General features: G+C 48.2%; 1 protein-coding gene across 1 annotated transcript in view; it reads left to right on the top strand.

Moving 5' to 3' along the window:
• PSD2 (pleckstrin and Sec7 domain containing 2) overlaps positions 1-16,039 on the top strand; it is a 100,170-nt gene that overhangs the window by 37,749 nt on the left and 46,382 nt on the right. Inside the window, exons 4-5 of the mRNA XM_065409306.1 lie at positions 4,814-4,894; positions 5,603-5,715. Coding sequence (XP_065265378.1) covers positions 4,814-4,894; positions 5,603-5,715 — 194 coding nt within the window. The remainder of the gene's footprint in view (positions 1-4,813; positions 4,895-5,602; positions 5,716-16,039) is intronic.

Genomic DNA, 16,039 nt, shown 5'->3' with positions numbered 1-16,039 from the left:
TTTATGGTGGGATTCTGTCAGATATCGTAAGCTAGGCAAGATCAAGCCACAGTAATGTGTGGATGGGAGCAGTGCTTAATATGTAATGAAAGAGGTGCTGGGGGCTCAAGCAATTTTTTACATTCATAACTGATGCAGCAAGCCCAGAGGTGCCAGGGCTCTGAACTGCCAAGCCCAGAGGTGCCGCAGCTCAGCCCTGGCAAACCCTGGCACACATTAAGCACTGGATGGGAGACCTCCACGGAAATCTCAGGCACTGTAGGCAGTGGAGCTGGAGATGCAACTGGACAGCTCTGTTCCCTCTAACTTAACGCTAAGCCAATTCCCCAGGGTGAGGCTCAGAAATGTTGCTTCACTGACGCGGCCTCCCTTTGGCTGACATGGAAAGCCAAGGTCCTAACCAGCTGTGGCTGCTAATGTCTCCACAGCTCTCGTTACAGAAAATAAAAGTTCAAGTCCAATTCTGATTCCAAAGCCACCCAAACAAACAAAAACACAGCAGAGCCAGCAAGTTGCCCACATGGATAAACCAACAATTCCATGACCCTGAGCTCAGATCCTGCAAAGGAACCATTAACACAGCTCTGCTCGCCTTCAGTTATTAAGTCCATGAGATTCCATGCAGGAGTAAAGATCTGCACTTGGATTCACTTGCAGGATTGGGGCCTTAAGCATACCCCTTGTTCCCCTTCTCTCTTATCCGTCTTTTGTCTGTAGTTATCTCTGAAGTTTATGTCTAAACTTGTAAGGGCTTTGGGGCAGTGATGTCCTCTGTTGTGCGAAATTCCTCGCACATTTTGGACTTATAAAAATAATACCGTCATTCATTATTTGTATTAGGTAGCGCTACAAGGCCCCTTTGTGCTAATGCAGATGTTAGTCCAATGTCCTGGACAAATTCCAACATAGATCATTACATTCTGCCTCCCTAAATTAACCCTGCAATTTTCACTGCAGGCATTTTTCTCTTCCTGACCTCAGCCGTTGTGTTATGTTGTTGAACACTGTTTCACTCCAGACGCAGCAGCATTACAATGATGGATGAATGATCCCTGTGTGGCTGGCATATCAGTTTGTAAAATGCTTTGGGATCCTTTGAGATGAAAGGCTCTATATCAATGTAGGATAATTAGCATTAAGCATCACATTTTTCATGAGACTGAAAAGGGCCATCATTATATGAATTACTGGTGCTCCAAAGGGCATATGCTGTTAAGCTGAGATAATTACCCATTTCTCGCAAACATCCATCAATTATTCGTTCATTAATTTTTGGTATTAATATCAAATATTAATGGAGGCATCGCTAGGCTGCAGCGCCACAGGCAAAGAGCAAACAAGCCACATTGAGAGTTCTGAACAAGGGCTGGGTATCTCTGCAGCCACAGGAAATGCACTGGCTTTTATACAAAACTCCTTTGCCAGGATTTTCAAAACTGGAGGCATGAAGTTAGGCCCTTGAGCCAATAGTTAGGTCCCTAAATAAGTGGCCTGATTTTCAGAAGTCAACCAGCAGTTACCACTGAGCTCGGGATCAGGGCTGAAGATCATGGCAACTGACCAGCACTTTTGAAAGATCAGGTCACTTATTTCGGTCCCTGAATACAGGGTGAGATTCTCTGCTGCCCCGAGGCGCGTGGGCAAAGGTGGCTTTCAGCTTATGACACCTTCCTACCTCCTGATTCGAGGCTGCTCCTTCTTCTTAGTGTATGCACAACGTGCCTCAGGTGGCACGGAACCAGGATTCAGCACTGAATTTGGTCCGCTGGTTGGATCGTTAGCTTCCCCGGCCCGGGCCAGGTACTGACGGGGAGTGTGATGTGAACGCTGATCCATGCTCCCCTTTGAGGCTGCAGAGAGCCAGAATGGCTGCAGTGGTGTGTGCTATGCCCCTCCCTCTCATATTTGCAACACCCCGTCAGCTCCGCCCCAGAACACTCCATACACTGTGGGCCACCTACAGCAGCCCAATGCATTGCCTGCATGGTGGAAATCTCCCCTGGCCCTCAGCAGCTGTTTATGGCCCCCATACGCCACTCACACAGGGAGGAAGGGTCTGTCTACACTGCAGCACAGTTTGAAATAGCCAAGCTAGCTTTGATCTAGCTAGATCCAATTAGAATAGCAGTGGAGCCATAGCAATGCGGGATGTCCAAGCCCACCTGGGATCCTGGATATGTACTTGAATGGCTAACCCACGCTGCCACCACTTCATTGCTATCGTTATTGGAGCTAGGCTAGATCAAAGCTAGCTGGGGCGAGGCTACACATGCGGCAGCCAGACCTCTGAGTGCAGTGTAGACGGAGCGTTAGGAGCCTGATTCTAGGCAGCCCAGGTGTAAAATCAGACCCCGAAGTTCTGCTGAGGATTCCGTAGCCTGCGGCTTGACATGGCTGTTTAGGAAATAGATTGTGGTCCGCACATGCTGGCTACATTGTACATAATGGCTCTGCAGATCATTTAAAAATTCATATGAAATGCAATGACACCAGCAAACAGCGGATGAGTTAATCAGACATAAAAGGCGTTTTCAAAATATGCCCTTCGCAACTGTGTGGCGTTCCTTGTCCTCCGTCCGCAACCAAAATGTCTTTCATGGGCAAGCCCTGGAGATGGAACACTATATTCAGCTGCAATTGCCATTTTGACAGGCAACATCTTCTAGATGCTTTACAGCGCCGGGAGGAACATGCTTTATAGTCAGAAGAAAAGAGACACAACAGGATCCTTTGGTTATTCTCACTCAGTGCCTCCCTTGTCAATTTGGCTTGGTTTTCAAGTTAAAATACCTGGTTTCTGTCTGCCAGGGCTGCACGCTGAACCTGGAAGTCAAGCCATGTCCTTCCCAGTCACACAGCATTAAGCCATGAAGAGAGTGCAGTAGCAGGCTGTCAGTAGCTGTATCAGGGGCATATCGATGCCAGGAGCTAACAGGCACCTGAAAAGTGCATTAATATCTTACGAACGCAGTGGCTCACTGCAGTCAGAGTACGGCTCATGAATGTCACAGCACATCTTGGCCTATACGAATCTTTAACAACAGCTTTGTGGGGGCCGTTTGCACTGTCTCCTTCCACTCTGAAGTGTAGTTCCTATAAAGGATGAGAGATGATAAAGAGCAGGTGACAGATGCTTTTCCTCTGTCGTTTGGAGCAGAGAGGATTTGTGGCTTGATATCTATTCCAACCTGCTCTTTTTGATGGCTCCCAAGGTTCCTCATTTGGGTTCCTTCCCCTCAAACCCAACTTCAGAAGCTCTTCAGCCTGTCAGCAGTAATGTGTGGCCCAGCACTAGCAGCCAGAGTTAACGAAAGGAGCTCTACCTGTTTTGCTCACCAAAAAGAAGATCAAGCGGTGACTTGATTACAGCATATAAGAACCTTTACTGGAAGAAAACACTGGGTACTAAAAGAGTCCTTAATCTAACGGAGAAAGGTACAAGGAAAACCAATGGCTGGAAGTTAAAGCCAGACAAATTAAACTGAGAAAGGAACCTAATTTTAATAGTGAGGGTGATTAACCCCTGGCATGACCAACTGAAGCGGTGGAGTCTCCATCTCTTGACACCTTCAGATCCAGACTGGATGCCTTTCTGGAAGAGATGCTTTGCCCTCATGCAGACCAACACTGTCTCATTGTTTCCTTGTATGCCTCCATTGGCCCATCTGTATCCATCTGTTGTTTCTTGTCTTATACTTAGATTGGACACTTTTTGGAGTAAGGACAGTCTTTTTGTTCTGTTTGGACAGCGCCAGCACAGTGGGGTCCATGATGACTAGGGTTTCTAGGCATTATGGTCATACAGATAGTAAATAATACAAATAATGATAGTCTAACACAAGAGATTGGGTTCAGTACAGGAGTAACTAGGTGAAATTCTCTGGCCTGTGTTTTACAGGAGGTCAGTTTTATGGTCCCTTCTGGCCTTCAGATCTATAAATCTATGAACTTACCTTCTTCCATAAAGATTAAAACATGGCATAGAGAATTGTTGCTGGTGAAAATTCCTGTGATCACCAAGTGGTATTATAGATGGCCAGGTCCAGAGATGCAGCTGAGAGGGCTATTCCAAAACCCATGTTCTCCTTCAGCCCCCTCCTCACTCTTCCCCTCCCCCAGCCTCTCTTCTCACACACTCCATCCCCACAGGGAGGCCTGGTTGTCTTTCCCTGCTCCCCCCCCCACCCTTTCCTTCCATCCCTGTCACATAACAGGCATAAGACCTTGTGTGTGTGTTTCAGTGAGCTAGTCCCAGCTGTGTACTGGCAAGAGTTACTCCATCACTCTGACATCATCAAAACAGCTCAACAAGCCTAATCCACTGGCTTTGTCTAAAGTCATTGTCTATGTCTCCCTCTAGTGGCTGGACCCAGCAAAGACCCTGCTTCTTACTGTACTTACCCGTAGCTGAACGACTCATTCCGTTCAAACGGCAGGGACTTGTGCTGGGGGTCCTAGATTCAATGCTCACCATTGACTGTTTTGTCTCTGTGTAGGCAGCCAGGGTTCACTACACAGGCAATAAAGGGGCAGATTTTCAAAGGCAACTGGGGGAGTTAGGCCCCCAACTCTGTTTTCACAGGCACAAAGGGCTGTTAGGTGCTCAACTCTCATTAAACATCCATCAAGGGTCACTGAACTGCCCTTTATGCCTGTGAAAATCTACCCCAAGGATTTAAGGCGGGGGATTTTAGAATCTCTGCAAGTACCTGCTGGAAGTTGGGTTGGCCAGGGGAGGAGACTCTGAGATTCCTGTTATAAAGAGAGTGTTCTTCCCCTATGGGTCAGCTGATTGCTCCCTCTTTAATTACAGCAATGAATTTAGCAAGTTGGTAGCAGAAGAATATCTCAGTTTCTTTGACTTCACTGGGCTCACCCTGGACAAAGCACTCAGGTGAGCCGCTCTGTTTTCATTAAAGACCTACCCCAGGACAAATTGATCTAGAAGCCCCGTGTTTCCAATTTGCCATGTGGTATCATTATTTGCCATGTATTGCCACCCCGCTCATGCAGTTAAGGTTTGATGACTGATTGTGTGTATAATGACAGCTGGAGGCTGACAGATGTGTTGGGGTAACAGGAATCCCAGCTGTGGTTAAATATTTACCGTGATATAATGATCGGCACGATATGCTCCCATTGGAAACAGGGTCTGAGCTGCACGAACCACACTTGGCCAGAGCTTGAAGGGGTTTGGGTCTGTGGTTCTAGTTAGGACCCATCTCTCTGTGGAAAACACCAAATTAAAGTAACGCCCAGTTGACCGTGAGGCAAACCCAGCCCCAGCTGGCACCATTCTCCTGTGCGAAGGACAGGGCTGGATTCAGGGAGCTGAGCTGGCACGGAGCCCAGCATGCAGGATATTAGTGGGAACAGGCCATCGGGGGCAGGGCAGGGTGAGAAGATGCCGCTCTCTGAGTGGGGTCACTCAGAAGCACGCAGGCCATGGGGTTGAGCTAGAGTCCACAGAGCAGCTCCACAGCTGCTCCATAGTCTTGCAGAAAGGCTGTTGCCCCTTTGCTCCCTGCATAGCTCAGGAGGGGCCCTGGGCTGTGGATTTCTGTCTAGACCCATAAGATGAAATGTCCTTTTCTATTTGCAGAACGTTCTTGAAAGCGTTCCCTCTGATGGGAGAGACACAGGAACGGGAGCGTGTGCTGATCCACTTCTCCCGGAGATACTGCCAGTGCAACCCAGAAGAGAGCACGTCGGAAGGTACCTCCCCGCCTCCTGTCAGACACCTCACCCTCCCTGACAGTGCTGACAATGCGCGCACAGCAGCTGGTCTGCTGTACAACCAAGAGCAGAGATCCCAAAGTGCAGCCTGGGGTCTGCTGGTGGCCTGGAGGCTGCTTGCTGGTAATCTGCAAAGTGCTGGCTAGTGCTGACTCAGACAGCGTGAGCAATTCCTTCCTGAAGGACAAAGCAGGGTCACACTTCAGGGAGGGGGACATTTATAAATAGTCCATAGCTAATAATTGATTAATGGATGTGACATGCAGGAGTAATCTGTGGTGTAGGTGGTTATAAACACAGCAGAACAAGGTGGTTCTAAACCATGCTTCTAAGCAACCTGTGGGCTCCTATAGCAGTCTCTGGTTATTAAAACCTCTATTAAATATTTATTAGCCTTTTATAAACGATTTAGAAATGGAACCTTAATATAAAGTGTGACCCAACAGGCTTATCTCACTAAGGGCCACTAAAATCCACAGATACATTATCCTAAGACTTCCCCATGGCAGACATTGTGGCAGATGCTACAAATCAGTGACATGATCATGTGGGGGAGAGGAGGTGATCCACTTGGTTGCAGATGCAAAGGGAGTGGCCCATAGGAGAATCTCTGCATTAAGATGTCATCCACACTAGGGAAAAAGTTTGAGAACCCCAGTCTAGATTACTGGCGATGGTAACGCAGGTGATTTCCTTACTGTGACACACCTTCATGGGTAATGGTCTTGTCAGTATATTTGTTGTCCCATTTTGTAGAGAAAACAGCTAAGCTTTTAATTTGAGCAACCTCCTATGACTATATTGCTGCTCCCATGATCTGTATTCATTGTTCCAACAAACCCTATAAAACACAGTTGGGGGAGGGAGAGATATTTTTTCATTTGAAATATTTATTCAAGCAATTCCCAGTACAAAGATGCGAGAAAACAGAAGGTGTGTGGGTGATGCCTACAAGATCAAAGGGATTGCACAATGAAATGCCCTGGGCACACTTTGCAAGCAGAAGTCTGGACAGCCCATTATAGTGCAGTCCTGCAAACATGAGTTTGACAGCTTTGTCATTTGTGCTGAGCATATTGTCTTCTGCTGAGAGGAGCACAGGGGTCAGGAAAAGAGATCTCCTCAAGTGAAGTTACAGGTCGATGGCGGGAATGGAGGTGGGGCAGGCTTTGGGTGGTGGGAGAATAGCCAGCATTTCACCTCATAGGACTCTTGGTTGCAATCCCTGTGAGGGAATGTTTAAATCCAAACTAACTGGCTGTTTCTAGTGGTTTCACTTGTTGTTTGATTGCACAGAAATATTTCTGTTGATAAAAGGTTTTGCAAAGTCGTATTTTTATAAAATCTTCAGGCCACATCCTTTCAACTTCACATAGTGCTTTCAAATCTGCTTGTGTGAGTAAGTGCTACTCAATGTGAGTAAGACTGGCAGACTCTAAATGCTGGGTCTAAATTAACCATAGTGTCCATTTAACAATACTATATAACATTATTAGAAACAGCTCATGTGCATCTGCAATTCCTGACTAGCTTTGGCGATCCAAAGGGAGAACATTCTTACATTACATTGTACGTTTGCTAACTAAAACACTAACAAATCCAGTCTCCAATTTGGGATAGCTCCTTTCCAAATTTAGCTTGCAAAAGATGAGTGGTTTTCAGACATTTGTGAGATGGCTGAAAGTCAAACATGGGTTGAACTGAACTGTACAGTTGGTGGAATATAACATACCGTATGCAGTCAGCTGCCTAGAAGGGCAAACACCAGCTCAAGACAAGATTACAGTTACATGATGACAAAGCTATACTGTGCAGTGAGTTATAATCAATTTGTCAGGTTTCAGAGTAGCAGCCGTGTTAGTCTGTATCCGCAAAAATAACAGGAGTACTTGTGGCACCTTAGAGACTAACAAATTTATTAGAGCATAAGCTTTCGTGGGCTACAACCCACTTCTTCGGATGCATATGAATCAATTTGTCCTGGTTGAGTCTGCCCCTTGTGGACGGTCACCAGTCTGCGGTAGTGAACCTTTGGATTCCACCTGCTTCCAGTCTGCTGGGTTTGTAGAGAGGCCAGGCACTGTCTCTGCTTCCTCCTCTAGGCACACTCCCAGGGTGTAGACTGCGTGTCTGAACTCCTTCCTTGGGATGGGAGACTCCACAGGCCAACTGCTCTAGACCCCAAGATCAGTGCTGAACCTCCCAAGGCTCTCCAGTTGCTTATGCATGTTCCCATGCAGCACTTCCCTCCTGCCTCTGCCCCATGGGATGTCTGGTTTATAATTTGATTCTTCAGGAACATGTGGCTGTGCAAGGAACTTCTTAAACATGCACACTTTACTCTTAGGGCTTGTTTACAAAGGGACAGTCAGGAAAATTAATCCGAATTCAGATTAAGCTAAACCAAATTAAGGCCACTTTAATTCTGAACGAGAGTGTTCACACAGGGATTTAATGCGGTTTAACTAATCCACTTTAAATTCACATCTTTCGTTAGTTCGGATTAATTTCCCGAGTGTCCCAGTGTAAACAAGCCCTTAGAGAGCATAGGACATTTACCAATCTAGGCAAATCAGCAAACATCTTTAACACAACCCCACTCTTGAATCCTCACTGCTACTGAGTCCTTGGGATTTGGACCGTGTCCTTGGGTGAAGGCAAAGCCCCACTTCCCCAGGGGAGGTCTGTTTGAGTGGTGGAATGGCTCCATTTCCTTACAGAGCATGTCATTTTTCAAAGCAGTCTGTGCCACTTTTGTTTGTTTGTTTCTATACTTCTGCTGGGGATTTTCCATGCTCCAACCCCCTACGAATTACTGGGGCAGAGTCATCAAAAGTCAATGGTTCTGTTGGTAGCAACCTCATTGTTCTACCAGGGCAGAGGAAGTGAATGTTAATGGACCTTGATAGCCCTGTCACACAGTCTCCAGACATAGCTGCCAGCTTCCTGCTACAAGATGGATGATCGCCTTCACAACGACTGTTATAAGTACCAGTATTGTTCCTAAAACAGCATGGAATTCATAACTGGACCCCAAACTATCCCATAAGGTATGACTGTACAATTAATGCCAATGGCTGTTGCAAAGACTTTGGGGTTTAATGTCCCTTCCGTGAATGATCATGAAACACATTATTGTACATATTTCAAAACAGCAAATAAGTTGGTGCTGGACCGGAGGTAACCTGGCCCCTAAGAGTGGTGTTCTTGAAGATAAAACAGATTTTGACAGCAAGATTTTCTTTGACAAGTGTCATGTAGACAAGGAATTTGGGTTCTTGGAGGCTCCACTGAATGAAGAGTGGTAGGAACTATGGCCAAGGGAACAACAGTCAATGCAGTCTGGTAAGTTCCTTTTGTCACATTCTTTATGTGCTTCACTGACACATTTGTGATGAGACCATGTGTTTGACAGGTTGTTTTCCTCAAGTCACCCACCTATTTCCAGCTCTTCTATCATCATCAATATACCTAGCCCCTGAAATGCTGGCATTGCAGCTGTGCAGTGCACCTTCCCGCATTGCCGCAGAGTATCTACCCGTCTGGAGGATACTGTGTCCCTCCATCTTCCATGCATATTCCACATCACTCACTTTCACTTGATTCCATTAATGGCATTCATTTTCCCAGTGGCTTGGAGCTCAGGGCAGTGTTGTGTGCATTTTGGCCCAGATCCTCAAAGGTTTTTCGGTGCCTAACTCCCAGACCGTGGTGTCTCAGGAGATCATGTCCTCTATAGCCCAGAAGCCTGGATAGGGAAATATTACATTCCCTCTGGATAAATACAAGTTGCATCAGAGTATTTCATCAGAGTATGATTTTCTGCTCTTTATTTCTTCAGCCATGTAAAATGATGGAGTGTTGTCTATTGGTTACAGAAGTGGGGGAGGGAATCAGGAATCCCAAATTAGGTTCTCTGCTCTGCCCCTAACTCACTGTGTGACCTTGAGCAAGTCACTTAGCTTCCCTGTGCCTCAGCTGAACGCTCTGTAATATAGGGGCAATCACTTATGTCCCTCCCTGGGGCCTTGTGTGGGTTAACTATAGACGGGCTGCAGCGAGAAGGTTTATCATCATCATCCTCACAGCTACATCAGTGCCAATCTTCCCCCCAGAATCTGCAATCAATCGCCACCCTGCTATGCTGGGATGCTCTGGCCCCATGAAGAGCAGTAGAGATTAGGGCTCAGCCAACCCATCCCTTGGCGTGGCCCTTTAAGGTTTTGGGAGTTCACAAGGGTGGAGGAAGTGGCAGAGGCAGATGCTGGCAGAGAGGAAGCAGTTCTGGGGAATAATTAGTGTTTGGGCGGAAAAACCCATTACTGTTCCTTTAAGGAGCTCGGACCAGGAGCCTTGTAGTGCAGGGTGGGCAGCCTTCCACCCTCTACAGCCAGGCAGTCTGAGCCCAGGAGAGCAGGGCAGAATAGGCTGTCTCCTCCCACATAACAGAGAGAAGCTTGCACTGCACGAGGCGGCTGTCTGCCTGCTGACCCCGCCAAGGCTAGGCGAGAAAGAGTTGCCTGGGGAAAAGGGCCAGCTGGGGAGAAGCTGGCTGAGGCCTGCCACTGGCCTGAATTACACCCCAGCTCCCAGAGGATGGCTGAGGCCCTGCTCCAGGGAGCGTGGACATTATAACCCAGCTGTAGGAGACAGGGCTGGAGAGTCTGGAACTGGGGAGAGGGAGCCTACCTGAACCGTATCCGGACCCCAGCAGGGCGTGGACCTGAGGGGCTAAAGATGAGGGTTTTGTACTTTGTAGTCGAGTTAATAAATCAGAGCCCACACAAAGGGGGTGTCTGTTTGTAGTACTGGCGGCTGAGTAAATGATTGAAAGAAGGAAGAGGGAGGTGAAGGCAGTGCTCCTGTGGGCCACAAGGGGCTGCACATGAGGGTTGTGCTGTGACACCTGCCCCGACAGGGACCCCCCCAGGAGCAGGAGGTAAGATCGATCGCCACAGTTCATTGAGCTCTTGAAACTGCAGGCAAAGGCTTCTGGCACTGAACAGCCAACAGAGGTGGGCCATAGCTCATTCTCAGTGCATGTAGCCACTCGTTCCCCTGCCCCTCTTGCCTGGTGTGGGACATACCATGCTGCTGAGCCCTTAGGTGATTCGCTGCTCGATACGTGTACATGGAATAAGGCAAATGAAGTATGAGGTTTTGTTCCGCTCTCTTTTGCAGAGCCTGCCCCTGTAGTGACCGAAGCCACGGACAGGAAAGAGAAGACAGTGTTGGGGCCGACGCTGCTACTTCTAACTGCGAAAGGAGCATTTTTTTCATCAGTGTTGTGTATGAAATGCAGCTGATACTGTTTTTAAAACCCTCCTTCTGAGAACAATAAAAAGTTCCAAACAGCAGCTGGTGACAAGACTCATTCAGAAACTGCTCCCCTGTCCTTGCTTACTGGGCATTGGGCCGAGCTATGAAATCAGGTGCCACTGAGGGGACTGGTCCCCGGGTAAGACCCTGATCCAGCCAAGCACTTACACACACATGTTGCTTTGAGCACGTGAGTTGGTCCATTGACAGAGCTCATGCTTTGCTGGACTGGGGGGCTGCCCAGTGCATCCGCTCCTGAACCATTCAGTCAGGGAGAGACTTTCCACTCACCTGAATGGCAGCAGGATCAAGCATTATGTTTGCAGGTGGGGGCAAAAGGTGCATGTAGCATTCATCTGTGTCCAGGCCAGGCACAGCTGTGGTCCTTTGCTCAACTAGGCACAGTGATTGCTCCTCATAGCAACTCCTAGGATGCTAGCGGTGTCCCAGTCCCCCATGCTGCAATGGACATGCTTCCTCTACATGTCAGGAAGCACTGGGGATACCCAGATTTTTACCATATTGGTTAATAATTGAAGCTATCTGGTAGCGAAGCTGAGATGCACTTTCTACATTCCTTCTTCTCCTATGTGCTAATTGCCTTCCTCTGCAGCATGGGACACTTGCAGCTTTAAACCAGTGTAAATGGTGAATTCTCTGTTACTTCAAGTCTTTAAACCATGGTGTGAGGACTTCAGTAACTCAGCCAGAGGTTAGGGGTCTATCACAGGAGGAGTGGGTGGGTGAGGTTCTGTGGCCTGTGATGTGCAGGAAGTCAGACTAGATGCTCACAATGGTCCCTTCTGGCCTTAAAGTCCATGAGTCAGTGAAGGTGACCTGGGATTCACACCCCCTGTGTGTGTGTGTGTGTGTGTGTGTGTGTGTGTGTGTGTGTGTGTGTGTGTGTGTGTGTGTGTTTGAGCCCGTCGTTATAGGTCTGTGACATGAGGGCCATTTACATGGCAGCCATTAGGCCATCGTACGCACAGGATGACGACCTCACTGTACAGGGTCAAGCAGAAGAACAGGCTGAGCATTTTTTAAATACTCAGATCTTCAATAGCAGCAAACAGGGCCGCCCAGAGGTGGGGGCAAGTGGGGCAATTTGCCCCAGGCCCCGGGCCCCGCAGGGGCCCCCACAAGAGTTTTTGGGGCCCCTGGAGCGGGGTCCTTCACTCGCTCCGGGGGCCCCAGAAAACTCTCGCGGGGCCCGGGCCCCCAGAGCTTCTTCCGCTTCGGGTCTTCGGTGGCAATTCGGCGGCGGGGGGTCCTTCCGCTCCGGGACCCGCCACCAAAGTGCCCTGAAGACCCGCGGCGGTGGGTCCTTCCGCCCTGGGACCCGCCGCCGAAGTGCCGGGTCTTCGGCGGCAATTCGGCGGTGGGGGAAGACCCCAGGCCCCCTGAATCCTCTGGGCGGCCCTGGCCGCAAAGGGCATTCAGGATACTGCTTGCCAGGGACGGTTGTTCATATGTAAATGGGTTATTTATTCAGAGTCACTCTAGGGTGGGAGGCTCCCCAATAACATTGTAAAGCTGCCTTATTAAGGGGAACAGGCAGGATTCACCCCCAGCTTGCTCGTGGGGATGTAAATTACGTCTCTCATCACCCACCTGGACCCTGTGCAGAAGGAGCATTGACCCAGGAATGAACCTGGGCCTATATACATATAAAAAACAGAGTCCTTCCCCATGTTACTGATGATGCCTGAAGAACGACATCCATGTACAACCTAGTTTTCTTCTCGCCCCTTAAAATATTTGATTCCTTTTTGCATTTTTCTCTGCGTGGGCAGTGAAAATAGGTTGGTCAGTTTCACCTTTCTTTTAGACAGTTTTGTTTTCCGTGTCCCATGCGCTAGCAGGAGGCTGTAATGTTTGGGTCAAAGGAGCATATTTTATCATAAGTTGAGCAAATAATTAATATTTTTTTCAGTTCAATGGCTGAACTGAAATTTTTTGAAAATGTCAAAATGAATTGTTTTCATTTTCAAAAAAAAAAATTCCATTTTTTACTCAGCCAAAACTATTTGCCGATTCAACCCAAATATGTGACTAGTTTTGTTTGCCTGAAAAAATGCACAAATAAATAAATAAAATTAATCAATAAATAACATGGCCCAGATCTAGTTTTAAGATAGCTAAAAAGCGTTTTTAATAATGAAACCATTTCTCTGGGGGTTTATTGTAACGAACTCTGCCAGTGTCCATTTAAGCAATTGACAGCATTAGGGCAGGTTGGAAATATTGTCCAAATTGGTAGTGTTGCCTAGCGCACACATGCCTGCCTGCACATCTGGATGTAACAAGCATATGCCCACCGACCCCCACACAACTATACACACCCACCTACCCAGTGACAAACCTGCATGCAGCACATACATACACACCTCCGATAGGCGCGCACACACGTACACCCACCCAGACACAGGTTGGTGCATACATATCTGCATACGTGTGCGAACACACCCGCCCATTGACAGACCCTTGCGTCACACACAAGCATGCATGCGCACACGCCTGCACCCCCCCTACACACACACAGGCTGCCAGAGTTAGAAATGAGGCCACTTGGCTGCCGTCAGCAGGCAGCTCAGAAGTGCCAATTGCTCTTTTTCCCCTTTGGTTTTGAATATGCCAATTGCAGCTGAAAAGTTAATTTTCAAATCTGCCTCCAGCTTCCAGAACAGCAGAAGTGCTTATCACTACGTGGGCTTCCCCATTGCTCTGCTGAGCAGAATGGGCACAAGCTATTGTGAAGTCACAGCAATCTCATTGCTTTGATTGGTGCTGTTCCAATTTGGGTATTTTTATATTCCATTTCCCTGGGTTCGAGGGCGGGGGGGGGGGGCGGGGGGCGGGAGGCTGATTTCTTCTGCTGGGCTTGGCAGAGGTTTCCCCTTGCGTTTGCACTTGGGAATGTTCCTAGAGCTCTCAAATCCAAATCCAGAAGGCTCCACTCAGGTTTTCCCCAGCCCCAGCTCAGACACAGTCACGTTGCCTTCAGCAGGAGTCTGCCTGCGTCTGGAGGGAATGCAAGCTGAGTAAAGAGCTCAGGATTTGGCTCCAGGATCCCAGCATTATGGAGACAGCAAATCCCTTCTCACTAATGGGGCAGTAAGGAGCTTGGCTATGCACTGTGATTTCATCACAAGCAAAGAAATGATCGAAGGAGGAAGATCTCCCTCGCCAGTGCCCTCTTCACAGGGAGGTTTATTCCAGCTCCTGGATGCTGGTGATGCTGTTTAACCACAAAGAACTGGACTGCAGCGGCCCAAGCAATCCCACCGTACCCCCACTCCATGCAAGGGCTGGGCACAATGACACTCCCTTCACTTCCAAGGCAGCGGGAGCCACTCCCTTCTCGTGACCATGGGACATGCTGAGCATCCTAAGAGATGCACCTCATCCCTCTGTTCAGCAGGGACTCTGGCAGGCACCATACCTCCTCGAGCTCCCCATGAGGCCAGGCAGGTCTGGGCACCACCTCCCTGCATGGAGCTGTTGGCAAACTCAGCCTGGCCTTAAGAGTCAATTCACAAAGCTGGACATGAGGGGTGAATATACAAGGGATGTGCCCTGTTTGGGCCACAAAGCGCAGGGTTTGTTCAGGCAGACGGAGGAAGTGGTGACCAAAGAAGCCAGAGAAGGCGGGGCTAAAGAAGAAATTCTGCCTCCCTTGCATGGGCCATGACTCCACCTCCTCTCCACACCTTTGTGGCACATGAAAAGAACTGGTCACGTGGTCAGGGATGCGCTTAAACCATGACACTGTGTAGTGCACAGTTGGGGGAGTTGCACTGGCCCCTGTGCAGGTGGCACTCTGCCTCTTAAATAGCAACAGGTCAGATGGTACCAATCTAGGCATTCAGAAGGCTCTGGAGAAGACGCTGCTGACCGAAGTACACAATCTCGTTTGAAGCAGCAACTCTCCAAAGGGGGCTGGAGGGACAGCACCTATCTGTAAAAAGAATACGCAGGGCCAGCGTGGGAATCCCAGAGCAGGTACAAACAGTAACAACAGAGTTACAAACACCGAGGGGGTCATGGTGTGATGGGCCAAGCCAGCTTGGCTTCTGCAAAAGAAGATTGTGACTGGCTCATACTCTGCTCAAACTCTTTGTTTGTTCTGACAGAATAGGGAGTAAGGAACAATAGGTGGATATAATTTATTTCAACTTTCAAAAAGCCTGTGACAAAGTCCCTCTGAAGAGGTCACTAATGAAGCGAAGTCGTGGGGTTAATGGTGATGTTCTGAAACAGTCCAAGGGACAGAAAACAGAGAGTGGGAATAAATGGTCCATTTTCATACTGGAAGGAGTTAGCACCAGGGTCCCACGTGGCTCTATACCAGGATTGGTGTCCCATAATATACTTATTAATGATCTGGAAACGGGGGTGAGCAATGAGGCGGCAAAAATAGCAGCTGGTACCAAATGATTGAGGTTAGTCAAACCTGAAGAGGGACTTCCGAGGGACCTACCCTAGCAAGGTGAATGAGAAGCCATGTGGCCACGGAATTCACAGCTGACAAATGCAGAGTCATCCAGACTGGAAGAAAGATTCTGAATCATTCAGACCTCCACCCAGGTACTAATTTAACACTCAGGAGAAACTCCTGGGCACCGCTGTGACCAGCTTAGTAATGACTTCTGCCCAATATGCAGTGAGGAGCTGAAAAGCAATCAAACATTAGGGGGTATAAAAAATGAGAGAGACCGTGAATCTGGGGGTATTACAGTGCTGTTATAGAGCCAGAGAACATTAGCAAGCTGGCCTTTATGCTAAGACCACTGAAATCATTAACGTTAGAGATGAAGTTTCTTGACACCTTAAATGACTGCTTCTTGGAGCAGCTAGTACTGGAACCCACAAGAGGAGAGGCAATTCTTGATTTAGTCCTAAGTGGAGCACAGGATCTAGTCCAAGAGGTGAATATAGCTGATAATAATAGTGACCATAATATAATTAAATTTAACATCCCTGT

This window comes from Emys orbicularis, chromosome 8 (assembly GCF_028017835.1).
Source record: "Emys orbicularis isolate rEmyOrb1 chromosome 8, rEmyOrb1.hap1, whole genome shotgun sequence".
NCBI lineage: Eukaryota > Metazoa > Chordata > Testudines > Emydidae > Emys > Emys orbicularis.
Note: the sequence above shows the minus strand (reverse complement) of the source record. Positions and strands in the feature narration are given on the sequence as shown.